Source organism: Staurois parvus, unplaced genomic scaffold (genome assembly GCF_062004578.1).
Source record: "Staurois parvus isolate SC_StPar_1 unplaced genomic scaffold, SC_StPar_1.0 ptg000224l, whole genome shotgun sequence".
NCBI classification, from domain to species: Eukaryota; Metazoa; Chordata; class Amphibia; order Anura; family Ranidae; genus Staurois; species Staurois parvus.
Window position 1 is genome coordinate 663,023 of NW_028318020.1, and position 20,609 is coordinate 683,631.

Sequence of the window (20,609 nt, forward strand, 5' to 3'; positions counted from 1 at the left end):
CCGTTCTGACATTTGGGGGATAGCTGTACCGTCCTGACATTTGGGGGATATCTGTACCATCCTGACATTTGGGGGATATCTGTACTGTCCTGACATTTGGGGATATCTGTACCGTCCTGACATTTGGGGGATATCTGTACTGTCCTGACATTTGGGGGATATCTGTACCGTCCTGACATTTGGGGGATATCTGTACTGTCCTGACATTTGGGGGATATCTGTACCGTCCTGACATTTGGGGCATATCTGTACTGTGCTGACATTTGGTGATATCTGTACTGTTCTGACATTTTGGGGATATCTGTACTGTTCTGACATTCTTGGACCTCAAGAAATGAGATTGGCTGTCAGTACTTCAGGATCGATCAATATTCAGATCTATCCCATAGTTTGTGAACTCTATAACTTTCCTACAAACTAATACATCCTAATTTGGGTTATTTTCACCAAAGACATGTAGCAGAATACATCTCGGCCTAAATTTATGAAGAACAATTATTCATTTGCAAACTTTTATAACAGAAACAAATAAAAACGTATTTGTTTTTTCAAAATTTTCATTTTGTTTTGTTAATTTAGCAAAAAATAAAAACCTCAGCGATGATTAAATACCACCAAAAGAAAGCTCTAGTTATTTGAAGAAAATTATAACATTTTAGTTTTGGTACAATGTTGTATGACCGCGCAATTGTCATTCAAAGTGTGAGAGCGCTGAAACCTGAAAAATGGCCTGGGCAGGAAGGGGGAAAAGTGCCCGGTATGGAAATGGTTAAGAAAAATTGGGATATCCTGAAAACAGATCCAGTGCTTGCCAACATCTTACCTGGTAAACCAGAAATAATCTTCCGTAAGGCAATGGCCATTAGACACTGGTTGGCACCTAATACTGTGGACCCACCCAAGACGGTTTCATTGTTTGCTAACCTTCCAGGGTGTCATCCCTGTAATAGGTGTGTTATATGTACCTGTAATGGTATAAGGAAACGCAGATTAGATTCCTTCACCTGGAGCAGCACAGGCAGATCAGATAACATGAAGAATTTCATTTCCTGTAACACTAGAAACGTGGTCTATATGCTTACGTGTCCCTGTGATAAGCAATACGTGGGCCGAACAACAGGTTCATGTTCTAAGGTGTCCTGTGCAGTGTGGTGATAGGGCCTCCTATGGAGTTTCATGTTCTAAGGTGTCCTGTGCAGTGTGGTGATAGGGCCTCCTCTGGAGGTTCATGTTCTAAGGTGTCCTGTATAGTGTGGTGATAGCGCCTCCTCTGGAGGTTTATGTTCTAAGGTGTCCTGTGTAATGTGGTGATAGCGCCTCCTCTGGAGGTTTATGTTCTAAGGTGTCCTGTGTAGTGTGGTGATAGCGCCTCCTCTGGAGGTTCATGTTCTAAGGTGTCCTGTGCAGTGTGGTGATAGCGCCTCCTCTGGAGGTTCATGTTCTAAGGTGTCCTGTGTAGTGTGGTGATAGGGCCTCCTCTGGAGGTTCATGTTCTAAGGTGTCCTGTGTAGTGTGGTGATAGGGCCTCCTCTGGAGGTTCATGTTCTAAGGTGTCCTGTGTAGTGTGGTGATAGCGCCTCCTCTGGAGGTTCATGTTCTAAGGTGTCCTGTGTAGTGTGGTGATAGGGCCTCCTCTGGAGGTTCATGTTCTAAGGTGTCCTGTGTGGTGTGGTGATAGCGCCTCCTCTGAAGGTTCATGTTCTAAGGTGTCCTGTGCGGTGTGGTGATAGCGCCTCCTCTGGAGGTTCATGTTCTAAGGTGTCCTGTGCGGTGTGGTGATAGGGCCTTCTCTGGAGGTTCATGTTCTAAGGTGTCCTGTGTGGTGTGGTGATAGCGCCTCCTCTGGAGATTCATGTTCTAAGGTGTCCTGCGTAGTGTGGTGATAGCGCCTCCTCTGGAGGTTCATGTTCTAAGGTGACCTGTGTAGTGTGGTGATAGCGCCTCCTCTGGAGGTTCATGTTCTAAGGTGTCCTGTGTAGTGTGGTGATAGCGCCTCCTCTGGAGGTTCATGTTCTAAGGTGTCCTGTGCAGTGTGGTGATAGCGCCTCCTCTGGAGGTTCATGTTCTAAGGTGTCCTGTGTAGTGTGGTGATAGCGCCTCCTCTGGAGGTTCATGTTCTAAGGTGTCCTGTGTAGTGTGGTGATAGCGCCTCCTCTGGAGGTTCATGTTCTAAGGTGTCCTGTGCAGTGTGGTGATAGTGCCTCCTCTGGAGGTTCATGTTCTAAGGTGTCCTGTGCAGTGTGGTGATAGCGCCTCCTCTGGAGGTTCATGTTCTCAGGTGTCCTGTGTAGTGTGGTGATAGTGCCTCCTCTGGAGGTTCATGTTCTAAGGCAGTGGTGGGCAACCTTTTTTTTCAACTGAACCAAATCTCGCCAAAACCACGATTGAAATTTATTTTGAGAGCCACATTTTTAAAACTGTAAATACATAGGATGGTACACTGTTTTTAGTTTCAATAAATTTTTATTGAGAATATTCTGCATGCAAGTATCCACATAGGTCGGGAGGATACAAATAACACAACTAATAAAACAAAAACTTTAGAACGATATTATTTATCGATAACGTTAAATTCCGTAAAATTTGCCTTACAATGTAGAGAAAATGACATCCTGACAATGACTGACAAAGTCACAACCACTAATGTGAGCATTGGCCTTGCATTTCCTTGGATAGTTTGAGTAAGTCAGGTTTGTATGTTGTTGTTTTTAATTTTAGGCACGATTCCAGGTTCTCATCGATGAGACGATTTCTCGATTTACTCTTGATAAGGTTCATACTTGAAAATGATTGTTCGCATAAATATGTAGACCCGAACAAGGAAAGAACAGCAAACGCTAGCTTTTTTAGTTGATTATATGAGTCAGGAATACTATTCCAGGTGTTAAAAATCAAAATATCTTCCTTCTCCAGGTCTTTCAAAGCAGACCACTTGTTCTGTGAACTAAGTTCACATTTGTTTTTCTCCAATCTTTCTAAATCAGCACAAAGACGTTCAAATTTCGAGCTCCACAGTTCTTTGTTTTTTAAATCCAGCAATTGCATTTCAAAGTTGCCAATGTCGATATTAAAGGGAGAAAAATTTAATTCCGTTACAGTGGCATCCAGAGGTTTTTTAACAAAGGCCAACGTCGCTTTGCTGTTTCTGAATTCCTGAAACCTCTTGAGAAAAGCTTCCCTCATATTTAAAAGTGCTGTTTTAAAATAGGTAATGTCAATATCAGAATTATTTTCTTGGCGATGTTTCAACAGGCTTGGAAAGTGAATCAAAGTTTCTCTGTCAAAATCTTGAGCAAAAACAGATAATTTGTTTTCAAACGAAATAACTTCTTCTAACATCGAAAAAATTGTGTTTCCTTTCCCCTGTAGTTTATGATTAAGCTGATTTAGATGGGAAGTAACATCCACCATGAAATACAGTTTTTGGGTCCACTGATCGTTTGTTAATTCTGGATAGTGAACACCCTTCTCGAGGAAAAATGCTTTGATTTCTGATAATAAGGAAGCAAAACCTTTCAAAACGTTTCCTCTTGATAACCAACGTACCTTGTTATGCAGCAGAAGATCTGCGTACTCACTCTCAATTTCAACTAAAAATTCTTTAAATTGGCGATGATGAAGAGCTTTAGCTACAATGGAGTTGATCATCTTAGTCACCAATTCCATAACTTTGCACATTTCTTCTGGAAATGTCTGCGCACAAAGTGCTTCTTGATTTATGATGCAATGGTATGTAAGTATCTCGTGACTAATTTTTTCTTTCATAATAGCAACAAATCCATTTCTTACGCCGGTCATACTTTTTGCCCCGTCTGTTGCAATTGAGACGATTTTATCAAGTGGAATATGATATTTTTCAATGCAACCAATTACAGCATTTGCTATATCCTCTCCACGTGTTTGACCTTTCAGTGGCAATAATCCTAAAAGTTCTTCTTTGGGACCTGTAGCTGACATAAATCTTACAAAAAGTGAAACTTGAGCTGTATCATTTAAGTCACAAGACTCGTCAACTGCTATTGATAAAGCTGAAACCACTTTAAGATCATCAACTTGTTGGTTGGTTATATTGGAAGACATTTTGGCTGTTCTATCCTTCACTGTTTTAGCAGACAATGACAACTCTTTAATTGTTTTTAGAATTTCTTCTTTGTTCTTAAAATCCCTGAATAACTCTTCTGATGCACTTATAAAACAACGTTTTATGTATTCGCCATCTGTATATGGTTTGCCTCTCTTAGCAATCTCTTGACTAACCGCAAAACTTGCAAAATTAACATAGTTGGAAGACTGCACCCGCTGATTAAACGCAGAACTTGATTTTTCTTGACTCTTCAGAAGTTCCTCAACTGCTTTCTTCCTTGCATCACCAACAGGATATTTATTACTAAAGGACAAGTGTTTTGTTGTAAAGTGTCTCTCCAAATTAGATTTTTTGTTATGCGCCAATTTTTCTTTACAAATAAGACAGGTCGGAAAGCCACTTACGTTCTGAAACGCGAAAGTCTCGGTCCATTCCACTTTAAATTCACGGTTTTCGTCTTCCGTTTTTCGTTGTTTTTTCTTTGTAGCCATGTCAAACAGGGCACCTATAAAAATGTTTCATTTTAAAATAAAGCCACCAACACCAAACCGGCATCCTTAATCACATAAAAGAAGTAATATTGGATGACGCACTGTTATTTATCTGTGGAAGACGCACTGTTATGGGGGATCTGTGGATGACGCACTGTTATTTATCTGTGGAAGACGCACTGTTATTTATCTGTGGAAGACGCACTGTTATGGGGGATCTGTGGATGACGCACTGTTATGGGGGATCTGTGGATGACGCACTGGTATTTATCTGTGGATGACGCATATATGGCATCTTATGTGTGTGTAAATAGTATTATAAAATGAGTGGGGCTCATCATGGATATTTTAAGCAGGGTTCTCCACCTTGATGGATACACCCAAACAGTAGGCAAGAAGTAAAAGTAATAAAACAGGCATGCACACATTGCACTGGCTCTGCAGTCAAGTTGAATAAAAGTAAAAAATGACAACATAAAATGAAATAAAAATCAAGATACAAATAAAAAAGTACATATAAAAGTATGTGAAAACACACTCAAATAGTCCTCACTGGTACTGTTATATATTGACCTCAGAACCTGGCCACTAACTTATTTTGTTGGCTCCTAGATTACGATATTCCGCAATTTTATGTCCACAACCCCCTTTTCACATCAACCCTTTTTATGTCAATCCCACAATGTCACATTTCTGCCCCTCCATGTCACACTTCTCCCCTCGTGTCACATTTCACCCCCTCATGTCACATTTCTCCCCCTCGTGTCACATTTCTCCCCCTCGTGTCACATTTCTCCCCCCTCATGTCGCATTTCCCCCCCCCCATGATGGCCATCACGCCTTTCTTTTTACCCTGCCCTGTTCACATCTCTCATTTCCATAGTTAGGCACACTTAATTCATAATCACCACCCCCCCCCTCCCATGATGGCCATCAGTCACCCCTTTCTTTTTGCCCTGTTCACAGTTCACATCTCTCATATGAGTACATAATTCATAATTATCCCCCCCCTCCATGATGGCCATCAGTCACCCCTTTCATTTGTCTCTCCCTGGCCCTGCCCACATCTCTCATTTCCAAGTTCCAGAGGCATATAGTTCATATTCATCCCCTCCCCCCCTCCATTCCCCCCCAACCCTTCCTTTTTCTGTCACAGAAATTGAGTCCCCAGAGGCAGGCAGGCCAGGCCATTGCTACACCTACCGGATGACACGCTGCTGATTTGGGAGGCACAGTCTTCTTCTGAGGGCAGCAGACAGAGAGAGGATGCTGCCTCGCCGCCGCGGCGCTACACAGAAATACACGCCCCCCCTATACCACATGACCCGACTGGAGCTGTGTAGAGCCGGCCGCCGGGGCTGCACACAGGGCGCGCACTGACAGAGGCTAGCTGCAGAGTCCTGACTTTTGGGGCGACCGCCCGAGAGGAGGGAGGGGAGCAGGCGCCCGGCCCACAGAAGAGCCGCATTAAAGTGTGTAAAGAGCCGCATGTGGCTCGCGAGCCACGGCTTGCCGACCACTGTTCTAAGGTGTCCTGTGTAGAGTGGTGATAGCGCCTCCTCTGGAGGTTCATGTACTGAAGGATCGTCCACCTTTATGCTTTTCCTTCCAAAAACACTATTTTATCTCACCAAAATGTATTCTCTTTTTTCATTGATAAGTGTTTGTACAAATCTGCTAGGCCTTCCCTAAGTTTCCTCCCCAAATCAGAATACAATGAAAGTGTTGTGAATGCAGATAACAATCTCTCTGCATCTCCAATATCCTTCTCCAATGATAACATCTGTTTATTATATTCCGGAGCCAATATGGACATCTTTTGCTGTGAGCATGATTGTAGGCTTTCCTCCCGTTCCCTCTTGAATTGCTCACTTATTTTTTCAATGTTGGGAAAGATCTGGATCCTCCACCCAAGTGGGTTGATCTTTTCTCGGGCATACTTATCGAATGTTTTAATATGACAAAAAAGTGCCGATTTCTTTTCCAAGAGCTTTCCCAACCTCAAAAACAGCGAATACATTTCTGTTTCAGTTTGTTCCTTCAGGGAAAAGTCCGCCTGATAAGAAGACATCAAATGTAGCCATTCTTGACCCCGGAACTCATATTGATGGATCCACAATCCCATTCCAACAAATGTAACACTTCAATGGCAGAGGATGTGCATTGTACAGAGGGAAACATGTAAATAATATTCTTTGTAATGTGTAAACGATGATCGCGTTCCTTCATTGTTATATTTAATAAAAGCTCTTTTCTTATTATCTATCGCTTTTGTAACTTTGGCCGTAAGCCACATAGGTTGGATTTGTAGCCTTTTATACTTGTTGCCCATGGGAATATATTTTGCAGTGTGGTCACATACAGTCTTTTTGAAGAACTCCCATTTCTGTGTTGTGTTCATCGATGCCAATATTCCCTAACCATCTAAGTCATGGAAAGCAGATCTCAGCCTTTAAAAATTAGCTCTTAAAATTCAGCATTTTTATTTTTCCCGTATGTGCTCGCTGTTTACAGCTAACAATAAATGAAATCATGTTATGGTCACTGCTACCCAGATAATCTTTTATATGGACATTCGTAATAAGCTCTGCATGTTTGGAGATGACCAGGTCCAGCAGAGCATCATTCCTAGTTGGGGCTTCTATGAACTGGACCATAGAATTGTCCTGTAGTAGGTTTACACATTCCTGTCTTTTAACTGTTCCTGTAGTACCATTACTCCAGTCAATTTCCAGGTAGTTCCCATCCCCCATTATTATCACTGTCCCAGCCCTTGCAGCCCTTTCCATCTTTGCGAGGAGCGGAGTCTCCACCTCCTCATTAACACTGGGAGGCCTATAACAAAATACAATGATGACCTTTGTAGTACGCCCCCCCATGTGCAGTTCCACCCAGGGACAGACTGACTATTTGGAAACTCGTGTACTGCCCGAGGGCCCGGGGTAAGTAGGGGGACCCACGAGATGCCCCTGGTACCTTTTTCATTAGCTATTTTGAGTTTGGGCAAGGACAAAGTGGCCCCATGATCCCCTATTGCCCGGGGGCACCAGGAGTTGTCAGTCCACCCCTGGTTCCACCCATAATACTTCAGCCTCATTACACTCTCCATCAACTAGGTCCTCTTTCACACTCGCTCTGAGATCACTTCTCACATAGAGACAGACACCACCACCTTTCCTATTTCCCCCGTCTCTCCGAAAGAGAACCTAGCCAGGAATATGAATGGCCCAGTCATGTGAGGAATGAAGCCAAGATTCAGCAATACCAATTCAATCCTAGTTCTCTTCATGCACCAAACCTTCCAACTCACCTATTGTGCTGGGCAGACTTCTGGCATTGGTGAGCAAACACTTTCATTCACCGACACCTTGTTTACACGGATTTTGTGTATTTTTTATTTTCATACAAATGGTACCAATTCCACTGGTTATTTGTAACATGGGAACCTTCTTATCATCTGCCATAGCCCTCCCCCCATCTTTTCCCATTCCACCCCCCAATAAGTACTGACCCCTGTCTGATCTGTCTACCCTGTTATAATCCCTGATGTACAGGAAGACAGGACTTCAGTGAGGAACATTTCCCTCACTCAGGACAGGAAAGTAGCTTCTCCCCCGTATGAGATCTTTGATGTATGTAAACATGGGACTTCTGTGAAAAACATTTCCCACACTCAGGACAAGAATATGGCTTCTCTCCTGTGTGAGATCTCTGATGTGTGTAAAGATTGGACTTCACTGAAAAACATTTCCCGCACTCAAGACAAGAATACGGCTTCTCCCCTGTGTGAGATCTCTGATGTCTGTAAAGATTGGATTTATCTGAAAAACACTTTCCACACTCAGGACAGGAAAGTGGCTTCTCCCCCATGTGAGATCTTTGATGTGTGTAAAGATGGGACTTCACTGAAAAACATTTCCCGCACTCAGGACAGGAATATGGCTTATCCCCCGTGTGAGATTTCTGATGTGTGTAAAGACTGGACTTCACTGAAAAACATTTCCCACACTCAGGACAAGAATACGGCTTCTCTCCCTTGTGAGATCTTTGATGTGTGTAAAGATGGCACTTCTGTGAAAAACATTTCCCACACTCAGGACAGGAAAATGGCTTTTCCCTCGTGTGACATCTCTTATGTCTGTGAAGACTGGACTTATCTGAAAAACATTTTCCACACTCAGGACAGGAATACGGCTTCTCACCTGTGTGGGATCTTTGATGTGTGTAAAGACTGGTCTTCTCTGAAAAACTTTTCCCACACTCAGGACAGGAATACGGCTTCTCACCTGTGTGAGATCTTTGATGTGTGTAAAGATGGGACTTCTGTGAAAAACATTGCCCGCACTCTGGACAGGAATACGGCTTCTCCCCCGTATGAGATCTCTGATGTTTATGAAGATTGGACATCTCTGAAAAACATTTCCCACACTCAGGACAGGAGTACGGCTTCTCCCCCGTGTGAGATCTCTGATGTGTTTGAAGACTGGAATTATGTGAAAAACATTTCCCACACTCAGGACAGGAATACGGCTTTTCCCCTGTGTGAGATCTTTGATGTCTGTAAAGATCAGACTTCCTTGAAAAACATTTCCCGCACTCAGGACAGGAATATGACTTCTCCCCTGTGTGAGATCTATGATGTCTGTAAAGACTGGACTTCAATGAAAAACCCTTCCCGCACTCAGGACAGGAGAACCTCTTCCCTGTTGGAAGGCCGGCCCGGTCCTGCACAGTCTGAGGTTCCTCAGGATACGAGGAATCCGATGGTCCATCTACACTGGGTGGTGCCGGATGGACATTGGAGGGAGCCGGGTTTTCTCCTGGACTATACTGTGTGATGTCCTCATCTTCTACTTTCCAGTCTGGAGACAAAGTGAGACAATCCTCGGAGGTTTTCCTCATCTCCCGGCCATGGACTAAAATACAAAGACAAAGAGGATTACTAGACAGGAGCTGATTGGTTCCCCCAAACCAGGACTCTGCCCACATCAGGCAGCTTGGTCTCTGAGGAGCTTACAATTCCACCCTCAAGGGAACTAGGAAATGGCTCCTCTGATCTCCTACCAGGTCATTTCTTTATTCATGGACCTTAGTCAGAGAGTGAGGAAACAACCAGAACTGTCTTTTATAGGAGGGACAGTGATGAGGGGATTATAGGACGAGGGTCCCCACCCCCTCTATCACTCATCACCATCTTCCCAACACAAGAAGTACTGCACTTCCTTATTTAGTCCATGATTTAGTCATGAAGAACAGCGGGGCTGAGCCCCACCAGAGGTCAGAGAGTGAGGATGGGGGGAGAACAACCAAGATGAAGACTGGACTGATCCTGAAGACCACCATCATTGGGGTATTGACTCCTCCCTCATTATCGCTTTCTGTTTAAGGGTCCAAAGTTGGAGGATGTTATCACATTATTATCACCATGTAAAAGTCTGTGCTCCAATCACATCATTCGATATAAAATGTCCAGGTGGGAGGAAATGGGGGGAACAAAAGACAATCCATATTATGTGTATATATAGCAGTGGGGGGAGGGGGGAGAGCAGAAGTCAGGAGTATGTAATGTACAACATAGAATATATAGTGCAGGGGTCAGGAGTATGTAATGTACAATAGGATATATAGTGCAGGGGTCAGGAGGATGTAATGTACAACATAGAGTATATAGTGCAGGGGTCAGGAGTATGTAATGTACAACAGAGTATATAGTGCAGGGGTCAGGAGTATATAATGTACAACAGAGTATATAGTGCAGGGGTCAGGAGTATATAATGTACAACAGAGTATATAGAGCAGGGGTCAGGAGTATGTAATGTACAACAGAGTATATAGTGCGGGGGTCAGGAGTATGTAATGTACAACATAGAGTATATAGTGTGGGGGTCAGGAGTATGTAATGTACAACACACGAGTATATAGTGCAGGGGTCAGGAGTATGTAATGTACAACATAGAGTATATAGTGCAGGGGTCAGGAGTATGTAATGTGCAACATAGAGTATATAGTGCAGGGGTCAGGAGTATGTAATGTACAACATGGAGTATATAGTGCAGGGGTCAGGAGTATGTAATGTACAACATAGAGTATATAGTGCAGGGGTCAGGAGTATGTAATGTGCAACATAGAGTATATAGTGCAGGGGTCAGGAGTATGTAATGTACAACATGGAGTATATAGTGCAGGGGTCAGGAGTATGTAATGTACAATATAAATTATACAGTGTAAGGGTCAGGACTCATAATATTTGTATTCAGTAATCAGTGGAAGATTAAATGTTTACTGTAGACAAGTTGCAGAGATCCCACACCGCTGCCTCCCATCTCCTGAGACTGCACTCAGTGACTTGGGTCTGAGACACTACAGACATATCCCTCCACCCGGCACAGCCAGCAGACCACAGAGTAAGTAATCCTGGGAGAATTGTTCTGTCAGAGATCTTACTAGACGCGGTCATGAAAAAGAAGATCCAAGACACACCCCAGGTGCCTAGGTCTAGTAATGTCTATGGTGAAATGAAGATTTTGCTGCCAGCTGAACCCCAGAATCTCCAGAAATCCAGTCTAGATACATAAATTTAAACAATATATCATATAGGCATGCGCTAGAAAAATATATACAACACCAAATAATTAAGTGTCCATATTAAACTGTGAAAGTCCAAAAAAATCTATTTGAAAATCCAATGTGAACTGTGAGTGATCCACCACCAAATGAATTAAATAAACTCACCAGAGCTCAATGCTGATCAGATTATAGACCAGCACTTGTGCTCTGGGAGCGATGAATGCAACGATTTCCAAATATTAGATGAAGTAAGTAATCAAATCCTGATGATCAATACCGCCCCTTGATGACGTTGTGGTGACGAAACGCGTTGGGCATGGACTACTCGATGCTGACGTCAGGACGTTCTGTTCCTATTGTGTGTCGGAGGTGATCCGCGGTGAGCGGAGATCCTCGTTCCTCAGTTGCTGTGGATCGCTGTTTAAGCTGGTGTCTGTCTGGACACCTTTCTTGTGAGTGTATTGGAGATTCTATTAAATATATACTTTTTATGAAACGTATTCCACCATTATATTTCTTTCTTTTGTCCCTGAGTGCACCCTATACATTATGGAGAGATGGATTGGAAAGGAGAGATATAAGACCTTGTGGCTGCAGAGTATTGCTTCTGATAGAGATATGCTGTTCTTTATGCCGACTGCCATTATTGATCATCGGGATTTGATTACTTACTTCATCTAATATTTGGAAATCGTTGCATTCATCGCTCCCAGAGCACAAGTGCTGGTCTATAATCTGATCAGCATTGAGCTCTGGTGAGTTTATTTAATTCATTTGGTGGTGGATCATTCACAGTTCACATTGGAATTTCAAATTGATTTTTTTGGACTTTCACAGTTTATTATGGACACTTAATTATTTGGTGTTGTATATATTTTTCTAGCGCATGCCTATATGATATATTGTTTAAATTTGCAGAATTTATTATTTATAATTTTGGTTGGGGTGTTGCTGCTTTATACACAAGGTTTATATATTTTTCTTTGACACATAGATTGGCGCTTTTTTCTATATTTTTTGTTGTAGATACATAAATTGTGTCTGCAGCACAGAGAAGGAAGATTATCAGAGAGAAATCCAGGAATACAGGACGGGGAACACAGCTCAGGAAAGTGACCAGGGGATTACAGGCTGATATCACCCAGTCCCCGCCCTACTCTGGACCAATCAGTGAGCAGTATGGGTGGAGGAATGGATTTAGTGTTCATGACCCACCTATGCTGATCTCTGTAGGAGTGTCCTCCTCTATAAATGTCCCCGTTATTCCATCCTCCTCCATAGACTGCTGATCATCCCTCACATACGCCTCTTCTTCTTCTGCTTTCACCTCAAATTCTATATCGATTGGATCTCCACTCTAAATCAAGGAAATGAGAGAGAATATCATCTGTAAAATGTAAGATCACATAAACAATCCACACATCATCTTTACAAGTCCATGTTCTAGATGCTCCATCCCACCAACCTTGTAATGGTGAGGGATGGTGTGACCTTCCTGTGTGGAATCCCGGGAATACAGAGGATGGGGACATCTCTCTGGGGGGTTCCTGGTATTAGGTGGCTCCATCATATCCTTGTGTCCTTCTGAAAACTCCTCCATCACTCCATACTCCTCATCCTCCTCTTTATACTCTTCTTTAACATCAATATTATCATCCCCGAGGATTCCACTCTGAAAGATATAATAAAACATTCATTGTAACAAACATGCTGTGTATAAATCACAACTACCAATAATTGTCATCATCTACCTGATGATGGTGAGGGATGGTGTGACCTTCCTGTGTGGAATCCCGGGAATACAGAGGACGGGGACATCTCTCTGGTGGGTTCCCATGACTGGATCCATCTGTAGGAAACACACACACTGACTGAATCCATTGTTTCTATGTGTTTATCAGATGATGGGGGATCTAGGTGGATCCTCCGTACTGCTCTCTCCTTTACAATAAAGTCTCCTCTTACCCGGTGATGTGAGGGGCGGCTGATTGTCCATCATGACGTCCTTGTAGAGATCCTTGTGTCCTTCTAAATACTCCCACTCCTCCATGGAGAAATAGACAGTGACACCCTGACACCTTATAGGAACCTGACACACACAATGATACAGTCACCATCCAGACACATCCCTTGTCTGTTACTGGAGAATGTCCCAGAATTCCCGGCACCGCTCACCTCTCCTGTCAGCAGCTCAGTGATCTCTCTGGTGACTTCTAGAATCTTCTTCTTCTTTCTCTCTTCTATCAGGGAGGGAGGTGGAGGCAATGTGATGTCATATGATCTCCAGACTTCACAGGAGGAAAACTCTACATCTGAACACAAAGAGTCACATCAAATGATATTCCCAGAATCCTCCTCACCTCTCCATTCAGGTCTCCATTTTATTAAAGCCCCACTTCAGGCTGAGGTATAATTCCCCCCCACAGGACCCCCACACTACGCAGGGTATAGGCTTGTTGCAGCATTCTGATGTCATTACATACAACGCAGGACCAACAGTCCCACTTTACATGTGAGGATACCAAGGGACCCCACATCCTAAGAGCATCAGAAAAAATCAGATGGAGGGACATTAGGAGGAGGAGCTGTGAGGTCAGTGTGATGTCATAGGATTCTCTGACTCTGCATGGAGGAACATTGGGAGTTGGAGCTGTGAGGTCAGTGTGATGTCATAGGATTCTCTGACTCTGGATGGAGGGACATTGGGAGGAGAAGCTGTGAGGTCAGTGTGATGTCATAGGATTCTCTGACTCTGGATGGAGGGACATTGGGAGGAGGAGCTGTGAGGTCAGTGTGATGTCATAGGACATATAGACTCTGGATGGAGGGACATTAGGATGGGGAGATTTGAGGGGTCCTCTATATGAGGCTCCCATGCAAACCAAATCCTTGTTCCTGGGTGCGTCCTACCTCTCCTAAACTGAAGAGTGAACTTTGATCTTTTCCATCCAGAAATCTGTCCGGAATTTGTGGAAGTAAGCTGTCATGTGATCAGGTGACGTGCGGAGGAACGGAGTGTAAATAGCAGACAATTGTCTCCAGAGCCCCTAATGGTGGGGATGGATTTGGCGGCGTGCTGGTGCCAAGTTTCCTCCCCCCAGGGTCACTGCAGGTGTGGAGAAAAGCTGTGTAAGAGGATATGGAGGAGAGATGAGGAGGAGATCCAGGAATCAGGAGAAAGGTCAGGGCAAGCAACAGACGAGCGCATCCAAGAGACGAAGCCGGGGTCACTACACAGAAAATCAATCCAAGGAAACAACAGGCAGGACGAGGAATAGCAAGAAGGAGCTGAGAGACAAATGAGAATATTGCTCAGCCAATGGGAGATGATCTCAGCATGACTTCCATCATGAAGGAGATGAGGGGGAGGGGAGGAAGTCACTGAAGGTGACCATAGATCCATGGAAACTCAGCTGGTTCAGCAGGGATCGCTCACATTTCCATCCATGTGTGGCCACTGCCGGATAAAAGCCACTCCCCCAGCGGCTGCAGCCAATAGCTTCAGTGCTGATCTGTGTATTCTGAGAGTCCCCCCATTGTCAGAATACAAGAGTGCAGCGGGGAGGATTCCCCCATCCACCTCCAATGTGTGGATGGGGGAATTGATTCAGGTTTTATGGTCATCCCGCTGGCTGAACGATGAAACTGAACCATGTAGGCCAGCTTTGGGGGCAAATATATTATCATCAACTCCTCCCCCTGAAGGGGTTAATCTGGGTTCCCACACTATATATGTGTGTATCATCATCTGCTGGACATAAAAGACGTCACAGTGACTATGGAGGAAGAGGATAGACATGACTATGGAGGAAGAGGATGGGGGTTATTGGGTGTAAATAGGAAATAACATCTTATTACCTCCTCTGCTGCCACTTCCAGCAATGTCTCCATTGTACTTCATACCACATGGAACTTTTTTTCTATACCTGACATCACTTCCTGTCTGTACCTGACATCACTTCCTGTCTGTATCCCATAGAGAAGTCCTGTCTGGAGAGAAATGAGATCACCATCTTGTGGAGTTCAGAGGAACTGCAGCCCTGAGAAGTGTCCCCTAATAACCATTCCTGCATTGTATCTACCTTACAGAGATACCAGGGACGTTCAAAAAGAACTAAAAAACGTAAGAAACAATAAACCTAACTCTTATGCAACCAACTGTTTAAGATTTTTCTATCTGTATTAAAATATTTTTTTAAAGACACAGAACACAAGATAAAATAAAGGTATACATAATAAAACAGAGACCTCCAAAACAGATCTTTTTGGGTAAAAAAATGCAAAAATACATCCTAAAGCATAAGAATATATATCAATCCACTCATAATGAGGATGTTAGACATAAATGAGAAGGATGTAATGGTCACAGAGGAATGGTGGTGGAGATCTCTCACAGTAAGAACACTTCCTTGAATGGTTCTATAAATAAAGAATGAATCCTGGAGGGAATAAAGCTGTAAAGCAATAAATAATATATAAACTGGGCCATCCACTTCATCCATAAAGACATTGTGATTGAAGATCTTCTAGATCACATAGAAGGAGGACTCATCCATGATTTCATACATTTGTTTGGAAAGATAGAACAATCCTCAGAAGGGAACATGTAGGATGACAGGAAAGGCTCCTGACTGGTGAGATCCTCCAAACATAATGATGACATCCATGAACTGGAGCGAGCTCGTTGGGGTGATAAAGCCAATCTGGAAACACTGTGTAGACGTTCTCCAAGAACTCAGCACACTCCAGGTGTGGAGAAAGTCTCCAGGTGGGTTTAGCCTGTCATTTATCATAGGTAGAAATGTCCACACATGGACCTCCACAGGGACCCCCAGACTACATATAGAACCTGTACAGTGTCCCCTGTAATGAATTGCTTCCCACCAGGCCTATAGAAGATTGACAGCTGAGCGGGATATCTCCCATCCTGGGTGGACATCATATGAAGTCCTCCAAGTCTAGTGGCTCTGCTGTATCTTGATATGTCACCTGCTGTGTCCACCAGATGACAGATCATTGTACCAGGCCTGCTCAGTACCATGTGATTGCTGTGACCAATCACAGTGATCACATGACAGTTGTACACAATGAATAGCTTTCATTCATAGCCATTCATTGTGTACTATTGTGATGATCTCTGTGATTTGTCACTGGCTCACTACCTCTACTGGAAGTTTATTCCCGGCATCAACTACTCTTTCAGTAAAATAATACTTTCTGAGATTAGTTGTGAACTTTCCTCCAGTTAGTTGGAGGCCATGTCCTCGTGTTCTTCATTTTGGTTTCATATTGAATATCCTGCCCTCCTGAACCTTATTCACTCCCTTGTTGTATTTAAAGGTTTCAGTTGAAAGGATCTAGAGAACCTCCATTGTGTTGATGTACGCCATTTTAAGTATTAAGTTAAGTTTTTGCAGATATATTAGAAGTTTAATGGAACTGTTTTAGTTTGCTGAAGGATGTATCAACAAAAGATAACATGACCCTGAAGTTTTCTTTGCCCGGCTATTTCTCAGAAAGCTAGCAAAAACAGTTTATACCAAGAAATGTATATGCCATGTTTCATGTAGTCAGCTCATGATGGAAACTTACAAGTTACAGTTTTAGAACTCGCTCCCCCCCCTTATTATTTCTGTATCCTATATAATCTTAGTAATGTCTAATAAACTTTGAACATCTCTGAACAAAGGCTGCTGATATTTCCGTGTTCAAGGGGTGTTCCCAGAATTTTGCTGATAAACCAGAAATCTCTCCACATACTGGGGGTCTCTGAGGGGATAAAGAAAATCATTCCTTTCAGCTGGGGGCTCGGCCCGGGATGACCACCCACCTCACTTGGTAAGTAAACCTTTTTTCTTTTATGATTAAAAGCTCTTTCTTGCCATGTGTTGAGGGAAGGTCTTGAATCATTCTGTATTGTCTATATAGACCCGTGATAACCTGTAGCTGCTTTTGGTAAGCAGACTTAACTCTTTGGTAGAGTTACAAAATAGTGCACTATAAAAAGAGTGTTTTTGGTAAAACATATTGTTCTTTGGTAGAACATAAAAGAAATTGTTCTCTGGTAGAACACACTGTTTTTTGGTAGAACAGTGAAGAGATAACTTTTGGGAAGTTATCAAAAGGTTAATAAGTCTGTGGAGCAGATTCTGGTTTGTCTGTCTTTTGCTTTTTCTTTCTGTTGCGTAGAAGTATAAGATAATTTGTTGTGTGGAACAAAATAAGATTATAAAGTAAGATAATCTTATCCACTGTCTAAATATGGGTCAAGGAGGTAGTTACCCACCAGGTCCCCCAGAAAAGGGAGAAAATTGTAAGGATTATGTTGCTAGAGTTTGTGGAACGGACTATTATATAATAAATCCCTGGGTGGATTGTATGGCAGGCTGGACAGAAGCTATGGGGAGTACAGACCCATTCCCAAGAAAGGGGGCAAATGATCCTTTTCATACAGACATGGTTAAGGGATTATGTTTGGGGGACAAACAAGCCTTTCCTTGGTATGAGGGGGACCCGCAATGGGACCAAGCTTATATGAAGAAAGGGGGAGAAAACTGGTTAAAATGGTCACTGTACTGGGTTGATAATAGCAAGGGAAAGTTCAATTTGATCTTCTCTTTAAAACAAAAGAGGAAGTTGAAATTGGATACATTAAAAATATGCCAGGAAAAGCATCAATCTGAAAAGACATGCAGACCCAAGATCGGACTGAAAACAGTTCAGACACCAACCCCACCCCCTCCGTATAATATATATCCTTCATTAAGTGGTTTTAAAAATGCTGCTAATGATGATTTTTTGATCAGTTTGGGGATGACTACTCCCCAGCCTAATGCCCCTCCAGCCCCTGCCCCTGCTCCTGCCCCTCCTGCTCCTGCCCCTGCGCCACTTCCCGTCCCGGATCTACAACCAATACAGCCAGGCCCCTCCACTTGACCCAAACAGATCATTAGTATAAAATCACCAGACAAAGAGGGTAGCCAAGTTCAAGGCATCCTTACGGAAAATAATGACAACGAAGGAGAGTTGGAATACGAAGAACAGGGACAGGTAAATATAATAAAATTACAGAAAAAGGATGGTCAGTGGAGAAGAAGTGACACCAGTCATAGAAAGGGCAGAGATGTGGAGGAATTTAGAATGCAGCTTAGATCCATGGATAAGAAACAAGAGGGAAAAAGAGAAGATGATGGGGCCGTAGGAGGAAAGGAGGTGGCTATATTGACACTACCATTTCTCACAGCAGGAGAACTAATTCTAAAAAACCCCATAGAATTAGAAGATATTAATAAGATTGTTAAACATTGTCCCAAGCCTACAGTATCTCCTGGAGGTACACTTGCTTATTTAAAAAAGGCATGTTTGGGAAGAAATTACACGCAGGAAGATATGAGATTGATCATTGATGGTATTCTGGGAAATAATCCAGCTTGGGATTGGATAAATGTAAAAAGCATTAGTCACATAGAACCAAGTAATACACAGGCTACTGCCTATAAACTGAATACAACAGAAGGGAGAGAAACTATGTGGGGGGAGCTTGACACAGAACTAAAAAGGGTTTTCAAGAATAAGGCTTCCCTCCCTATTGCTACAGCATGTAAACAGAAGGTAGAGAAACTGTATTAGAATTCTGGAAAAGGTTGAAGGATGTCTGGACACAAGAAGCAGGACTGGCTCTAACTGGAGAGTTAAGTCCATTGATGATTCAGACATAACAGGTCTTAAGCCAGAAGCAGGATTAGCCGTGAAGCAGCAGGTCTCTGACTGGGCAACTAAAACTGTTGTTGAGTTTCAGACCTCCCTTCACGAGAAGGAGGCAGCGGGATGTTTAGATATTGTAAGAAAAGAGAAGGTTAATAGTAGTAATTTCCAAAGTGACCCCCAACAGGGAAATCAAGGGCAAGGACAAAGAGGAAGAGGATGGTATAGAGGTAGAGGTAAGGGAGGATTTGGCAGGGGAAGAAGTAACTCTGAACCTCACCAAATCCCCAGAAGAACTGGATGTTTCAACTGTGGAGGACAGGATCACTGGAGATATAACTGTCCATATGAACCTTCCCCCTCCCAGGAACAGCCACAACAGTTCAAACAGAGATACCAACCACCTAATGCCACCACCACCCCCCAAACACCACAGGCACAGCCCCAAGATATTAAATATCCAATTCAGTGGGGGCCACAGCAGAACCAGAGATAATAGGGATGCCCAGAAGGTGGTGTCCCGGCATTTCCCTTGGTTTCTTCATCATATAGGCAGCAGCCCCTCATTTATTTACAAGTAGGGGTGCTGAAGTTCCATTTTTAATTGACTCAGGCGCGACATGTAGCAGTCTGAGTGAGGAAATGTATCATGGGGAAACTACAAATGCCGAACCTTCTATGGGAATAAATGGGATACTAACAAAAACCCTCAAGACTCCCCCCTTGCCCGTTTCAGCCCTCACATGGGATGAGGCCATCACTTGTCACAGTTTCAGAATCATTCCAAATTGCCCTGTAAATTTGTTGGGAAGAGATCTTATGGGAATTTTATGGATTTCTCTGAGAGTAACATCAGAAGGAGGTATTGTTGCCAGATCCTCCAAAGTACCCATTATACCCACCTATTTCAATGATGAGAGTCATCCCTCACACATTACACCCCCTCCTGATACACATTCAGTTTGGGCCACAAATTCTATGGATGTAGGATTAATTTCATGTACACCATACACAGTCACACTCAAGGAAGGGGCATTGCCCTACAAACAGAGGCAATACAAATTGTTGCCAGAGAAGGAGGAAGGGATTGCTCCTCTAGTGGAAAGATTTTTAGAGACAGGTATTTTGGAAGAAACTGTTTCTCCTTACAACACACCTATCAATCCTGTTAAGAAGCCGGATGGCTCTTATAGGTTTGTACAAGATTTGAGGGCCATAAATAATTTGGTGGTTCCATTAGCCCCAATAGTGCCTGATGTGCCATCACTCCTCACCTCCATTCCGTCCGATGCAGAATATTTTACAGTGATTGATTTAACAAATGCATATTTTTTGGTTCCTGTGGACCACCAGACAAGGGCGCTATTTGCATTTACGTTCCGTAACCGCCAGATGACCTGGTGTAGAATGCCCCAGGGCTATGTAGATTCGCCTGCAGTCTACTCACTTGCCCTCAAGACCACACTGAGGTCCTGGACCCCTCCCAATGGTTCAGTTCTCCTACAATATGTGGATGACCTATTGATTTGTAGTCCAAGTCAGGCGGCCAGTCAGGAGGATAGTTGGTCTCTGTTAGAATGGTTGTCAGGGAACGGTCACAAAGCATCTAAAAAGAAACTGCAATGGTGCCAAAAACAGGTTGAATACCTTGGTTTACTCTAAGTCATGGTGAGAGGAATGTCAGTCACAAAAGAGCTGCGGCCCTCGTGGGTCTGCCCCGCCCACAAACAAAAAGGACATGCTAACTTTTCTTGGTATGATTG

General features: G+C 43.2%; 1 protein-coding gene across 1 annotated transcript in view; it reads right to left on the reverse strand.

Moving 5' to 3' along the window:
* The window catches only part of LOC149460603 (uncharacterized), a 133,919-nt gene that overhangs the window by 96,080 nt on the left and 17,230 nt on the right, over nucleotides 1-20,609 (reverse strand). The window contains exons 8-9 of the mRNA XM_089679454.1: nucleotides 8,164-9,459; nucleotides 2,723-4,491 (exon numbers count right to left, since the gene is read on the reverse strand). Coding sequence (XP_089535580.1) covers nucleotides 2,723-4,491; nucleotides 8,164-9,459 — 3,065 coding nt within the window. The remainder of the gene's footprint in view (nucleotides 1-2,722; nucleotides 4,492-8,163; nucleotides 9,460-20,609) is intronic.